The sequence below is a fragment of the Scyliorhinus canicula genome, chromosome 6 (assembly GCF_902713615.1).
Source record: "Scyliorhinus canicula chromosome 6, sScyCan1.1, whole genome shotgun sequence".
Taxonomy (NCBI): domain Eukaryota; kingdom Metazoa; phylum Chordata; class Chondrichthyes; order Carcharhiniformes; family Scyliorhinidae; genus Scyliorhinus; species Scyliorhinus canicula.
The window spans coordinates 125,131,287-125,146,424 of NC_052151.1; the positions used below are offsets into that span (position 1 = coordinate 125,131,287).

A 15,138-nucleotide genomic window follows, 5' to 3' on the forward strand; every position below is an offset into this window, starting at 1 on the left:
TTTTTGTACTCCAATTGCCTTGGAATAAAAGCCAGCATGGCATTTATCTTGCTATACCTAAATGCTAACTCCCTGTGTTCCTTGTGCTCTCTGAACATTGACATTTAAGAGCATTAAACTTTTTCAGAAAAAATTCCCAAAGTGAATAAATGCACATTTCCCCACCGTTAACCCCATCTGCCACTTTGTTTCCCACTCGCAACAAAGTGGCAGATGGGGTTAACTGTGGGAAAATGTGCATTTATTCACTTTGGGAAATTTGTCTATATCTATCTATATCTCTTTGCAATCTCTTTTGTGTCCTCCTCGCAGCTTGCATTCCAACCTAGCTTTGTATCATTGGCAAACTTGGATACGTTACTCTTGGTCCCTTTGTCTAAGTGGTTAGTACCATATATACTTGTGTAAAAGCCATTTATAGTGTAAAAGTAGACCTCATGACTGATGTCAGCAAAATTAAGTTCTTCATACACCTAGTGTAAAAGCTATTCCTAGTTTTTCAGAGATCATATTGCACTGTGATTATTAATTGCTTACCAATAATAACTAGGGTTAATTAATTTAAAGGCACTTATCGGAACCTTTTGATTTTTCCTTCACCAATTGTAGCGACAATCTCCCAGCCAATTGACAAGACCAATTAGTATGCAATCTATCACAATGCCTTTGAGAAAGTACATAGGGGGTGGAAGTGGCAGAATGGTTAACAGACATCAGCATAATGGTCATGCTATTAGTTGTGGAACCACCCAACTCTATGCCCTCAAAGAAGCAAAGAAAGATGGTATTTCAAAATTCAAGTATCGAGTGGTGCACAAGATTCATGGAAAGGCATTTGGCACTCATAAGGAACAAAAACGTCACTGTGTCTGCCATTTGAATTTCACAAGAAACTCGTCAAATTCCACCGTTTTGGCATCCAGCGTCAAGAGAAGGGTGCATATTGATTAGCTTGCATTGGAAATTTGGATAAAACACTGATAAATTGTGACATGCCAGCAAACAGAAACGTTGTTAAGATTGGTGAGAAAACCATCCTTGTAAAGAAGACTGGCCATGAGAAGACAAAGTTCACAATGTTTTTATCTTGTATGGAAAATGGTACAAAATGGAGCCTATTTGATGTTCAAGTGAGAAGTGAAAAAGAAATTTCAGAAAGGTATTGTCACCCATGTTCACAAGAAAGGCTGGATGGATGAAGGTTGTGACAAGAAATGGATCAAAGAAGGGTGTAATTTGAGTCCAGGAGGGCTACACAAGAAAAAGGTTTGCTCCTGTGGGACGATGTACTCTGTGATGCGAGATCAACCACTACTGACATGGCAGTTATTCCAGGCAGGCTTGCAATTGTTGTTCAGCCCTGAATGTGTGTATAAATAAATCTCTCGAAGGCAGTATCTGAAGCATGTGGAATGATTGGATGTTGGAAGGCAAAAATAAAGTTCACCAAAAGCAGATATATGTGTTCACCCTCACTAAATTATATGTCAATAGATCATGGATGTGGGGAATCAAAAGATCATATGCGACATGTGGAATATTGAATGTGCCCAATGTTACTAAGGCTGATTACTTGTGGAATGATGATGCAATGATTATGAAGCTTTTGAAGACGTGGGTGATCTACATGATGAAATATATCCAGGCTATTGGGACAGATTGATCAGTGATTGAGATATTGATCAGGGTGATTTCAAAGTATTTCCCTCTGAAATGCTATAGTATTTTGTAAAATATTTTTATTCTCCTTTTTCACATTTTCTCCCAAGTTTACACACAACAATAAACACCAATCAGTAACGAATGCAATGTCAATCCCCATATCAAAAACAACAATCCTATCCTCCCACCAAATCCCCAGACATTAGCCCGCATGTTAAGATGAACAAATGACAAAAAGGAATCAGGAATCACCTATAGTCACCATTAACACATACAGTAACCCTCCCCCAACCCCCCCCCCCCCCCCAATGTTCGATGTAATCCAATTCTCGAAAGTACATAATGAATAACATCTATGAATTGTAGAACCCCTTCATCCTTCCCCTCAGTTCAAATTTGACCTTCTCAAGAGTCAACAATTCCAGCAGGTCCCCCTGCCACACCAGGGCACAGGATGGAGAGATTTATCTCCACCCCAACAGGATCTACCTTCAGGCAAACAACAAGGCAAATGCTACAACTTCTGCCTTCGCACCCATTTACAAACCCGGTGGGTCCGACATCCCAAATATGGCCTCCCGAGGGCCTGGGTCCAGTTTCACATGCACCACTTTAGAGATTAACCTAAAAACCTCCTTCCAGTGATCCTCCAGCTTTGGACAGGACCAAAACATATGAACGTGGTTTGCGGGGCCGCCCCGCAACGTTCACACCCAGCTTTTACCCCCTCAAACAGCCGGCTCATCCTCGCCCTTGTGAGGTGTGCTCTATCTCAGTGTTTTTCAAACTTTTTTTATCCTGTGACCCATTTTTACCAACCTTCGGGACCCAACCCGGCTGATCTTCATGACCCACGCCGCCCGACCTTTGTGACCCACGCCGGCCCACCTTCGCGACCCATGGCGCCCGACGGTTGCGACCCATGCTGGCCGACCTTTGCGACCTACGCCGGCTGACATTCGCGACCCACCACTTTCTCTTACCTTGTTTGCTGCTGACAAGATGGAGGAATCGCAATCGCGCCCAAAGCACGTGATGTCAATGTTTGGGGGGGGGGGGGGGGGGGGGTGACCTGCTCTCTGCTCTCTGCCCTCTGCCTCCCTTCAGGCAGGAGGATTACATAGAATTTAACAAAAAATCTTCTGCGTCTCCGATTGCGCAAATCCGCGGGCAACAGCCGCAGCAGCCGGCTTTATTTTACAAGTTGGGGGGGGGGGGGGGGGGGGGGGGGGGGGGCATTATTTGATAAAGTTTAACAGGAAAAAAATGCAGAAACTGAAAATGTTTTCATCCTCTAGAAATTGGAGGTTCGCGACATTTCACCTAAACATTACAATTAAAAATATAAAAAATTAAAAGACACTTAAAAATCAATTAATTGATAAAGCTTCCAAATACAACCTGGAGGCACTTTGTTTTGGGAATGTTTAAAAATCGAGATGAAAAAAGTTGACATTTCTTGGTTGAAGTTACAGCTGCGGTTACAGCTTCCTCCATACCCTCTCCCAACTCTTCCTCCCACTTTGCCTTGATCCCATCCAGCGGTGCCTTCTCCTCTTCCAAAATAGCCCCGTAAACCACCGACAGTACCCCCTTCTCCAGTCCCCAATGTCGTCAGCACCTCCTCCAGTAATGTGGAAGCCGGCTCTACCGGGAAGCTCTGTATCTATTTTCTGGCAAAGTCTCGAACCTGCATGTATGTAAATATTTCCCCTTGTTCCAGCCCATATTTCGCTCCCAGCTCCTTCAATTCTGCAAACCGAACCCCCAAGAAACCAATCTTTTAGTGTCCTAATTCCTTTCTCCTTCCATCTCCAAAAATTTCCATCCTACTTCCCTGGATGAAATCTGTGGTTCCCCCGAATTGGCATTTCCCTTGACCCTGCCCCCAACCTGAAGTGTTGGCGAAACTGCCTCCAAATTTTCAACGAGGCTATTACTACCGGACTCCCTGAGTATTTCCCCGGGGCCATCGGGAGCAGCGCTGTTGCTAGCGCCTTCGGTCTCGACCCCGACACAAACTCTCCTCCATTCTGGCCTATTGGGCGTCAACCCCTCTGACCCACCTCCATACCTTCTCCACATTCGCCACCCAGTAACAAGACACCGGGGCGGGATTCTCCGACCCCCCCCCGCCAGGTCAGAGAATCACCCGGGGCCGGCGTCAATCCCGCCCCCGCCGTGTCTCGAATTCTCCACCACCCGAGATTCGGTGGGAACCGCGCCGCGCCGGTCAGCCGGTCCCCCGTGGCGATTCTCCGGCCCGCGATGGGCCGAAGTCCCGCCGCTGACAAGCCTCTCCCGCCGGCGTGGATTAAACCATCTACCTTAGCGGCGGGAATGGCGGCGCGGCACTGGGGTCCCGGGGGGGGGGGCGATCTGGCCCCGGGGTTGCCCCCACATTGGCTGACCCGCGATCGGGGCCCACCGATCGGCGGGCAGGCCTGTGCCGTGGGGGCACTCTTTTTCTTCTGCCTTCGTCATGGTCTTCACCATGGCGGAGGCGGAAGAGACCCCCTCCCCTGCGCATGCGCCGGTATGACATCAGCAGGCGCTGACGCTCCGGCGCATGCGCGGACTTACGCCGGCTGGTGAAGTCCTTTCGGCCCCGGCTGGCGTGGCGCCAAAGGCCGTTCACGCCAGCCGGCGGAGCGGGAACCACTCCGGCGTGGGCCTGGCCCCTCAATGTGAGGGCTTGGCCCCAGTCTCCGCTCCTTTGGGGCGGCCCGACGCCGGAGTGGTTCACGCCACTCCAACACGCTTGGAACCCCCCGCCCCGCCGGGTAGGGGAGAATCCTGGCCCCGGTTTGGAAGACCCAAACCCCCTGCCTGTCTTCCTCTCTGTAATAGAACCTTTCTAACTCTGGCCTCCTTCCCTGTGAAATGGTATAGTTAATTTGTTATGGTATATATTTATATTGTGTTGGAAGAAAATACTTTGCAATGCTATAAAATAAATAAATGTTAGAGAATTAATACCTTTTGGTGTGATTTTTAAAAATTCCATTGCAACAGTCTTATTTGAGTCTAAGCCAAACATGCATGCTTATACCCTGTAAAAGTCAACCCAATGGCGTTTTCAGCCTAATAGAATTGCTCTCTTTAAAAATTTTACTTTTATATGAGTATAGATGGTTGTTAATCCTTGAGGCACTTGCCTATTTATAGCTTGCCAGCATAAAAATGCCATGTTTATCGCTACTGACTGTGCTTCCAATCAGTTAACAAATCCTCCAGGCATGCAAATATATTGCCCCCATTTCCACAAACCTTTATTTCCTACATCCAACCGCTTCCCTTTATCTACTCACTGGTTGCATCCCAAATAAATTTGTCGAACAAAACATTCCTTTTGTCAAATCACATTTCTTTGTCAGATCACACTATGATTTTTTAAGTTGGTTGCTGTAACTTACATAATAATAGACTCCTCATGACTGATGGCAGGCTAACTACACCATCGTTCTGTTTTCTCTCTCTCCCTCTCTCTTTTACAGTAGAGATGGTTTGCAAGCTTTTAATCTGCTGGGACCATTCTGGAATCTCGGAGATTTTGGAAAATCATGCCAGTGCATTCATTTACTCTGCGGCCATCTCTTTTAGAACCATAGGATATAGGCCATCAGGTTCTCGGAATCTGCTGGCTTTAGGGTTCTTAAGTTCATCACTCCTTGGTTACTCACTATTTGTGATTGTATACTCCTTAAATTCTATCAGTCTTAATGCAGGACCATAGCCTCCACTTGATACCAGTGTCATGCTTGGTCCATAGCCTTGATACCCCAATATGACTGAGCAAACAGTCATGTGTCGTTCTGTTGAATTGCTTATTCTCTATGCATTCTCAGCTTTGCTAACATTTATTGCCATTTAAAATGTTTACAGTAATTCATCATTTTTGTATTTGTGCTTCCTGAAAGTTTCATTATCTCAAGACTTTATTTAGTTATAAAAGTAAAATATTCCTTGTTCTAGTCCTACTCAGTGCCCTTTCCGCAACACTCTTTTTGGTACATCGATGACTGAGTTGGTGCCGCTTCATAATCTTATTTGGATCTGAAAGAATTATTGATTTTGCTTCCAATTTTCACCCCTCTCTCACCTTCATGCCTTCCATCTCCGACACTTCCCTTCCTTGACTTCTCTCTCTCTATTTCTGGTGATGGACTGTCTATTAATATTCGTGACAAGTCACCAACTCCCATAGTTATATTGGCTACAGCTCCTCGCACCCGCTTTGTCTGGAATTCTCCATGCCATTCTCTCAGTTTCTCCACCTTCGTCATATCTGTTTTGATGATGCTGGCTTCCAAAACAATCTTTGTCTTTGGCCTGCTGCAATGTTCCAGTGAAGCCCAATGTAAACTGGAGGAACACCACCTCATCTTCCGATTAGGCACTTTTCAGCCTTTTGTACTTGCCATTTGAGTTCAACAACTTCAGACCTGAACTTCTTCCTCCATTTTGATATATTTTGTTCCCGATCCCATTTCCCACATGGCTATCTGTAACTTGTTTTGCATCACATAGTGCTGACCTTGGTCCTGCTTTTAATACATTTTGGTACCTTTCCTTTATGCCATTATTAGCACCTTCTTTAGTCTTTCACGGTACCATTAACATTCCCATTGTCTTGTGACCATGGCATCTTTGTAAATCTCTCCTGAGCTCTCACCTACCACTGACCTTCTATTTTGCTCCATCTACTTCACCCCCTCACCAACTATATAATCCATCACATTTCTGCCCTTCAGGTCTGAAGAGGAATCATACGGTCTCAGAATGTTAACTCTGTTTCTCTCTCCAGAGATGCTGCCAGATCTTCTGAATTTCCCAACATTTCCTGTTTCTTTGCATTATTTTGTTGCTTCTTTACACAGCAGATTGTTTCAGGGCAATGGTGGTTCTGATCGAGTTATGTTTTAGGCTTCAGTATGTTTACTGTGAGTTGTCACCAGATGATTTTGCAACCTATAGGCTCCTGTGTTAATGGCCTTGCTGGAAATAGTCATATGGTACCTGTTCGACAATTCATGTGCACTGAGGGAATCACTTAAATTGCCTCATTTCCTGAAAGGGTGGTAGAGGCTGGAGCGTTCACAACATTTAAGAAGCATTTAGATGAGTACTTGAAATGCCATAAACATACAAGGCTACGGACCAAGGGTGGGAAAATGGGGTTAGAATAGATAGGTGCTTGATGGCCGGCACAGACCTGATGGTCCAAAGGGCCTCTTTCTGCGTTGTAAAACGCTATAACTTATGAATTCTAGGATAAGGATAATGTTGGAAATATTTTAGATGAAAGAGCAGCTCTCCTGCTGAAGCAGCAAAAAGCTTTTTTTTGTTGGTAAGTAGAAATTTATTTTGCCATTTCTCTTTTAAATGGAGCTAACTGACATTTTCTGATGCTTTTCTACGAAGTGTAGCGTTTTATAATCCTGGCAAATAGTCAAAATCATCCATATGGAAATAATAGAATTTCCATTGTTTTTGAGACAAATTCCAATTGGTTTGCAATGAAGTATGGGGGGGGGGGGGGGGGGGGGCACTAGCACAACCCCAGAAATGGAATGTTTTTTCAACTAACCTGCTTGAGTATAAATTATCTTTCATATTAAGGATAACACCACTCCAATAGTGATGGTTGCTGAAATAGCGATTGTAAACTGTTATGAGTGCAGATTAGAGATCCCATGACATATCCTAACGTTTTAGATAAACACAATAATTTACATTAACATTTAACATTTTAAAGAAATACGGCAACTGTCCTTAAATCCAATGCAAGTATTGCATATATAACAAATATCATTGCAACGTAACTTTGCATTTTAATAGGGTTTATAACCTTGAATATTGTAAGTTAAAGTCATGCTCCTCTGTGCAAAATATTACATTATTGGCCCACTCAACCGATGAAGCGAATTGTGCATGAGTGTTAACTATTGCATGTTAAATTTGCATCGAGTAAAAACTCTTTGATTTTATCTGTCCATGCGGGATGGATTCTAGCCAAAAGCCAATGTAGCACTCCACTGTATCACGCATACTTAGTCATTTGTTGTTCTAATTCCAATATTTGGCAAAAAGAGTTTCCAAGTGGGTGTTTTCCATTTAACTGCCATTAATTCTGTTGCAGATATCATTAATTTGTGCCTTTAGGCACTTAATGTTTTTATGGCAGCACACAGGATGACTTATTTTGTTTTCCTTCCAGGGGCCCAGAATTATGATGTAATCAGGCTTTCAACCTATCGGACAGCATGCAAGCTACGATTTGTGCAAAAGAGATGCAATCGTAAGTATTAGCAGAAAGTATATAGATTTGAAAGAAAATAATTGGATGTAGGTGAGACATTAAGGATAAGGGAATTTTGAAGTGAAGGTGCCAGGCTGGAAATGTATGGGGCTAATTTTCTCTGTTCTTGTGCCCAGAGATGCAGCAGCTGATAATGGTCCGGAGTTTGCAGGTAAAGGTGAAAGATCTGAGCTTGTTGTTTACTCTACTGACAGCTGACAGCAAAGTTTTTTTGGAACATGGGGCGGGATTCTGTCAGCCCAGGGCCGGACCCGAGAATCCCCACGGCAGGGCCACGCCCCCCCCCCCGGCGGCAGCACGCGATTCTCCGCAGAACCAGAGTGGTTGGCGCGGCGCTGGTCGCAGGCCGCCCAACGCGCTGTCCCGTCGTAGTGAAAACACTGAGTCCCGCTGGCGCTGTCAACACCTGCTCTGCGTGGAAGGGTCGGGTGGCGGCCTGTTTTGGGGGGGCGGGGGGGGGCCTCCGCCGCGGCCTGGCTCACGATCGGGGCCCACCGATTGGCGGGTCGGCCTCTCTGTCCCCTGGCCTCTTTTCTTCCATGCCATCCCCTGTACTCCTGCGCCATGTTGTGTCTGGCCAGCGCGTTGAAGGAGGCCACAGTGCATGCGCACGTTGGCGCTATTGCTACTGCGCAAGCGCAGATCCCGCGGTGCCCAGTTCGCGCCGGGATCAGCAGCTGGAGCGGCATGAACCACTCCAGCACCGTGCTGGCCCCCTCTAGGGGCCAGAATTATTGCTGGCAGCGGCCCGTTCATGCCGTTGCAAAACGCAACACCGTTTATGATGGCGTGGCCACTCTGCCACAGGATGGGAGAATCGCGCCCAGGGCTTTTCCCGTAGTGCTACTGAACTCCAGCATCAGGCTGAAATGTGGGTCAGAAATCACACATTGTGGGGAAACTGCTACTCATTATTGCTTTTCTCAGGGCGTCCAATTAATGACCAGAGAATGGGGTCATTGTTGAATTAAGGATGACAGGCAGGCTCTCAAAGTTGAGGTAGGGGCTAAGGTGGGGGTCAGCATGCTATTGGGTGTTTGATTCATTACCATGCTCTTTGTAGGGTATCTGCGGCACGTGTGAGCAGGGAGAGAAATAGTGAGGCTCTTGAACCAAACAGACTAATGGATCCTTACTGAGGCATGCAGAATCAAAACCAGCAAGACATAAATTAGATTGAAATATCAGACAAAGTGAAATGAAGAATAGAAAATAAAAAAGGTATTGAGAGTTAGGGATGAAAGTGATATATTAGTAAAAGTTGAAAACAAATTACAATGAGAGAATGTTAATTTGTTGAAAACAATCTCTTAATAATTTAAGTCTGAGAGTGAGATTGCACACTTATAAAATTACTTTTCAGCGTCAGAGATGTTGTTGGCAGTAATCATGAGTCACTTTGACCTCAATGTACCAGCCTTAACTTTTCCTGCTCTATTTGGTGATTAAGTGTAACAACTCCACACCTTACCATGCATTTCAAGAAGTACTGTTATAGTGCAGCTTGTGGAGAATTAGGGTAACATGGAATCCAACTTTCAGACTTTTGCGTTTAACTGTGCATGTGCAGACTCTGTCCATTGTTGTCTGATTTTCTCATTGAGAATGTGCAGTGATAGCCTGCCTGTTATTCTCAACACGATGTCAGACCAATGTCACAGAGAGGGAAGCAATTATTTTTTTAAAATTCCAGTTAAGGGGCAATTTAGTGTGGCCTATCCACCTACCCTGCACATCTTTGAGTTGTGGGGGTGAGACACTGGGAGAGTGTGCAAACTCCATATGGACAGGGGGATGGGATTGAACCCGGGTCCTCGGTTCCATGCAGCAGCAATGCTAACCACTGCGCCGCCTTGCTGCCCTGGGATTTTATGATTCTATACGAACATCGGAAATAAGAGTAGAATTAGGCCATTTGGCCCCTCGAGCCCGCTCCACCAATCAGTAAGATTGTGGCTGATTTGTGTTTCATATCCCACATTCCCATCTACCCACAATAACCTTTGATTACCTGGCCTGATGAGATTCAGTCTTCACCATGTTTTTAGGCAGAGTTCCAAAGTCTGATGACACTCTTGAGAAAAGTACATTCTTCTCATCCCTGTTCTAAAAAGACAACCCCTAATTTTAAAACAGTGCCCCCAGTTCTGCACTCGCCCTCAAGAGGAAACATCCTTTCCACGTCCACCTTGACAAGACAATTCAGGATCTGGTATACTGCTGGCAAGTCGTCCCTCACTCTTTTAAAGTCCAGTGGAATCAAGCCCAGACTGTCCAACGTATCGTCATAAGACAACGTGCTCATTCCATTAAACCTCCTCCAATGCATTTCTAATCCTTTGTTAAATAAAGGGACCAAATCTACACATCGTATTCGAGATGTGGTTTCACCCATGCCCTGCATAAGAATAAATTCTACTGCTTGCTGCTCACTCTCCACCACTGCTATTTTTCACCGGAGAGCCCAACTGTCCACCTAGAGCAGGATTTTACAGAAAAAAAGCAGGCTGGGTTCCCCAGTGTCACCAACAACAGGCATTGTCGCGGGCAGGATAGGAAAATTTGCAGAAGCTCTCCAAATCCTCCCATCCCACCTCTGCAGCCGGGACTATAAAATCCCGGCCACGATATGCAACAAATCTAAGCATTCTAACCTGGAGGGAAAGAATAAAACACATTAAACTGTAGTCCTGAAAAACAAAAACTGCCGTTTCCATCTATGACTCAGATTTTTGCCAGTTGTTATGACTCAGAGAAATTCATGCCACTTTTAATTCTCTAGCTCCTAATTATTCTGTGACAGGAGAGCATTTAATAATGGGCCCTGTCAAGAGGTGAGAAATGTTTCAACCTGGAAGATTTTAAATGAGTGGAAAAGAGTTAATTTTTAAATGAATTCTCTGGCAAGTATGTTTAGGTATAGACACTGCGAACTCGAGCAAATTGACTGAGCAACATTGCAGTAGTTCATTGCACTTCACACTCCAGGGTATTTCAAATGCTGTTATAGTTTGTTTGTCTTATTGTTCTATGAACTTCAGGTTCACACACGTGATTCCAAATATTTCTCACTTTACTGATCGCGCAATGATCTTCCGTGACTGAGAAGCATGTAGAACAACCCGTAATCCTAGTCCACCCTATTGATTATTTAATACCTTTAAAAAAAATATAACCTCTGCAAGTATTTGAAGATCCTGATGCTTGGGTCTGGACACAAGTTTGCTTATTTTTGGAAATTCTACTACATGCATGTTGGATATTGTGTGCGTACATGTGCATGTATTGTATTATGTTTCCAAAGTTTAGATTTGTAAATTTGAAAGAACCCAGTTTGAAGTTGTGTGGGCAGATATGATATGATCAGCAATCTGTTGTTCATATTTTGCTGGAAGAATATGTAAATCTGATGCTCATAATATGGATATAACTTCAGGCAATTATACTTCCCGGATTGATAATTTCACAAGTTGGCTGCCAGTACTCTGGAGTATATCAGTATGGTCTTCAGAATTGGCTGTAATTTATAAATGCATCAATTTTCAATGAATGTTCCTGTTGGTTCTGTGGGGTGATGACACGGTGCAATTATTGTGCAGATATAGGTTGTTAGAATAATGGTTAGGTTTGTCTGTTTAAGGCAAGTAATAATTTTAATTGGTTTCTTCATTCTTGCTAAAATTCTGCGTATCCCATCACCCCTTTTACGATAAGTCACTTCTTTCTTTTCCCTCTATCAGTTACTTCAATAAGAAAATTGAGTGAGAAGGGAATGAAATTGCATTTTTTTCAGAACATTCCAAAGGGCTTTACAGCCAATGAAATACTTCTCTATTTCATTGGGCAGTGCAATAGCCAATTAGCTCATAGCAAGGTCCCAGAGACAGCAATTAGATGAATAATCACTGTTACGTTACTTGTCAGGTCAGGTAACTGGAAGAACTCTCCTGTCTCACTGTGAATAGGGACCTTGTACATCTGTGTGAAATGGATGGGGCCTCAGTTTAACATATCACACCCCCAGAAATGTTTTGTACGACAAAATCTTTTTAGTCTTCACCCACAAAGATTGTGCTCAAGTCCTGGTCTGGGATTTGAATCTACAATCTATTTACTTGAGGTAATATTACTATCACAGACCAAAGCTGAGGGAGGGGGTTTAGGTGGATTAGAGTAGGAGGCAAGAGAGTAAGAATAGAAGCTGTGTGTGTGTGTTGGGGGGGGGGGGGGGGGGGGGGGAGGTGGCGCGAAGGAATGGGGGGTAAAAGAGGAGGATGAGAAGAGCAGAATGCAGGACAGATTTGAGGGATGAAGCAGACAGTGGGGCAGTAAGAGAGAACGAGATGTGGAGGGGAACGATGAGGGAAGAAGAAGAGAAGGGAGAAGATGAGGACACACTGGTAGGGGAACAAACTGGAATAGCTAGGAAGGAGAGGAAAGGCCAATGTCCTGGCTGCTTCCTCTTCGCCGTTGTGTTCTTTCCCCTCTCTCCTTGCGTTCTCTACTTTCCAACATTTGCATTATGCCCTGATGTCAGGTAGAGTAATGGAGGAACTCTGCTCTTGGAGTTGAACATATTAATGCAGATATCATACAGAGAGGGAAAAAACGGAGCACCAAAATGAATTAGAAAATGGGAAAGAAAAACATTTGTTTTCTTTGTTCATGCACAATGCCACAGGAGATCAACAATGTAATACATTGTATCCCACAAAATGCTTTACTGCTGTAACAAAGTTGCATATATTTGAACTCACTGCAGAATATTTTCTGCCTTATAAACATGGTGCTTCGAGTTATGTGCTTTGTCTATCACACTTCTGGCATTACCTTTTGAGTGTAATTTCTGTGTCCTGCTTGGACCTGACTGACTCAAATATAATTTTTATAAAACAGTAACAAATCACAATTGAATTGCTGGAGTATGCATCAATTTCCGATAAATTAAGGGAAAAATTAAAATTTGTAAATTAACACGAGAAAACAAATTAATACTTTTCTTCACTTTACGTTTGGTGGTTCTCATAAAACCTCACTCCACAAACAGTTGAGAGAGACTGTCCATTTTATATGGTGGGGAAGCAGCTGTTTCTGAAAGGAATTAGAACATGCAGCCACGTTATATTTTATACCATCCATTTATTTTTCAGGAACCAATCAAAAAGCTGTAATGAGACAGTCACTGAGCAGATCTCTTGTTTCCATCCCAATGTGGACCATACTTGCACTGAATAAACTACCATTCTCCAAACCAATTCTGTCCTAAATCCAATTCTTTCACTTTTTAGAAAAACAAAAGATAGGTAAAAGGCTGGTTGGAAAAAATCTTCAATGAATGACAGACAGTATGCACCGATATTGTCTGATCTTGGATTTGGTAGAATGTGGCAACCATCTTATCACAGAATTCACAGTGCAGAAGGAGGCCATTCAGCCCATCAAGTCTGCACCGGCCCTTGGAAAGAGCATCCTTCTTAAGGCCATGCCTCCACCCCATCCCCGTAACCCAGTAATCTCATGTAACCTTTTAGCATAACCAATCCACCTAACCTGCACATCTTTGGACTGTGGGTGGAAACTGGAGCACCCAGAGGAAATCCACGCAGACACTGGGAGAAAGTGCAAACTCCACATAGTCACCCGAGGCCGGAATTGAACCTGGGACCCTGGAGCTGTGAAGCAGCAGTACTAACCACTGTGCCACCGTGCTATCCCCCATGAATTCTTGATGTGTACTCTGCCACAGTAGATCCTTGTTTAAGCCTTCTAAGCCCAGCCAGTTTGATCAATGCTACATCTCTGTATTTTTACCAAAATCTCTGTTCACACAAATAACATGTTATTTGGAACTTCTAATTTTCTTAATTCAGCGTTATTTAATTTACAGCTGTGTATAATATTCACTAAGCAGGATGAAAGGCCAGAGCTGAAAGGATTAAATATAACAGATAATTGTTGAAAAAAGAAACATGCTGACGGAGCTTTTCGTCTTCTATTTCAGAAATTTGAGAAACAGGTGAAGCCCATTTCATGCTGCCACCATCTAGTGGTAGTTTTCTACTAATTACAAAAAAGACTCAAGACAAAAAGACGTTCCACCTACAACAAAAACGAGAAAATTGGTATATGAATTTCAGTGCTGGTGTGATGCTAGCTATGTAGGCCATGATTATTCAAAGTCAGGGGTGCGACCCCAGATCGGTTGCAGGTGGGTGTTGGGAGGGTCGCAGAGCGATCAGTCCTGCCATTCCCACAGTGGTTCCGATTACAGGAGAAGTGCCAAACAGCTGCTAATATCTTTTACATGGAGAATTGCGGCCACTGCCGCCTTTTAAATGAAGATGCAGATTAGGCTGCGTGGAGTCTTCTGGCCAGACACGTCAACAGGGAGTAGGCCACGTGCCATCCAGAGACATGCTTCTGATGCCAAAGCAGGGAGTAGAGTTGATTCGATTTTGCAGCTGTTGGCAAGAAAGGCTGTGAAGATCAATGGATATTTTAAAAGTAAGAAACGGCAGAGACTTAAATGGGAAGTTTACCTAATGGAGAGGATCTCACAACAGATTCTGATGGAGAGAGCTGCTCAGGAGAGTCTAGGTCAGGTCAGAGCCAGTAGTAGTGTTAGAGCTTTTGGGACTCTGGTTAACGGCCCTGAAAAAAGAAACTTAACTTGGAACAAAGAAGTATAAGGATGGTTTCTTGAGGAATGGTTTTATCAATTGTGATGATGCAAATAAGGAGGTAAGGCCCATATGTGTTATTTGTAGGGAAGTACTGGCAAAAGAGGGAAGTTTGAAAGGGAAATGGTGTGTGAAAAATTCCTTTGCAGTTTGAGACCCCAGTGGCAGTTATTAACTCAAGAGCTCAACACAAATTAAAAGACCAAGCTGCTGGAGCTTCCCTGTGATACCACATTAAAAATGTGCCAAAAGCCCATGAGACTGTCAGCCTTCTGGGGTAACATCCTCCAGGAGAATCCACTGCTGAGTAAAACATGCATTTTGTTGCTACTTCCCTTATCGAGACCTGCATATGTGAGGTTGGATTTTCCGTTTTCGTTAAGGTGAAGACAGCACAAAGAAGCTGGCTGAAGCCTGCACCTGATATAGAACATAGAACAGTACAGCACAGAACAGGCCCTTCGGCCCTCGATG

The 15,138-nt window shown here is 44.0% G+C and overlaps 1 protein-coding gene across 14 annotated transcripts in view; it reads left to right on the forward strand.

Moving 5' to 3' along the window:
• Positions 1-15,138, forward strand: part of dtnba (dystrobrevin, beta a) — a 705,977-nt gene that overhangs the window by 235,742 nt on the left and 455,097 nt on the right. For all 14 annotated transcript variants that reach the window (XR_005460995.1, XR_005460994.1, XM_038800081.1 and 11 more), the window contains one exon: positions 7,883-7,963. Coding sequence is in view for 12 of the 14 variants with exons in the window: in XM_038800081.1 (XP_038656009.1) it covers positions 7,883-7,963 (81 nt within the window). In the remaining 2 variants the exon portion in view is untranslated. The remainder of the gene's footprint in view (positions 1-7,882; positions 7,964-15,138) is intronic.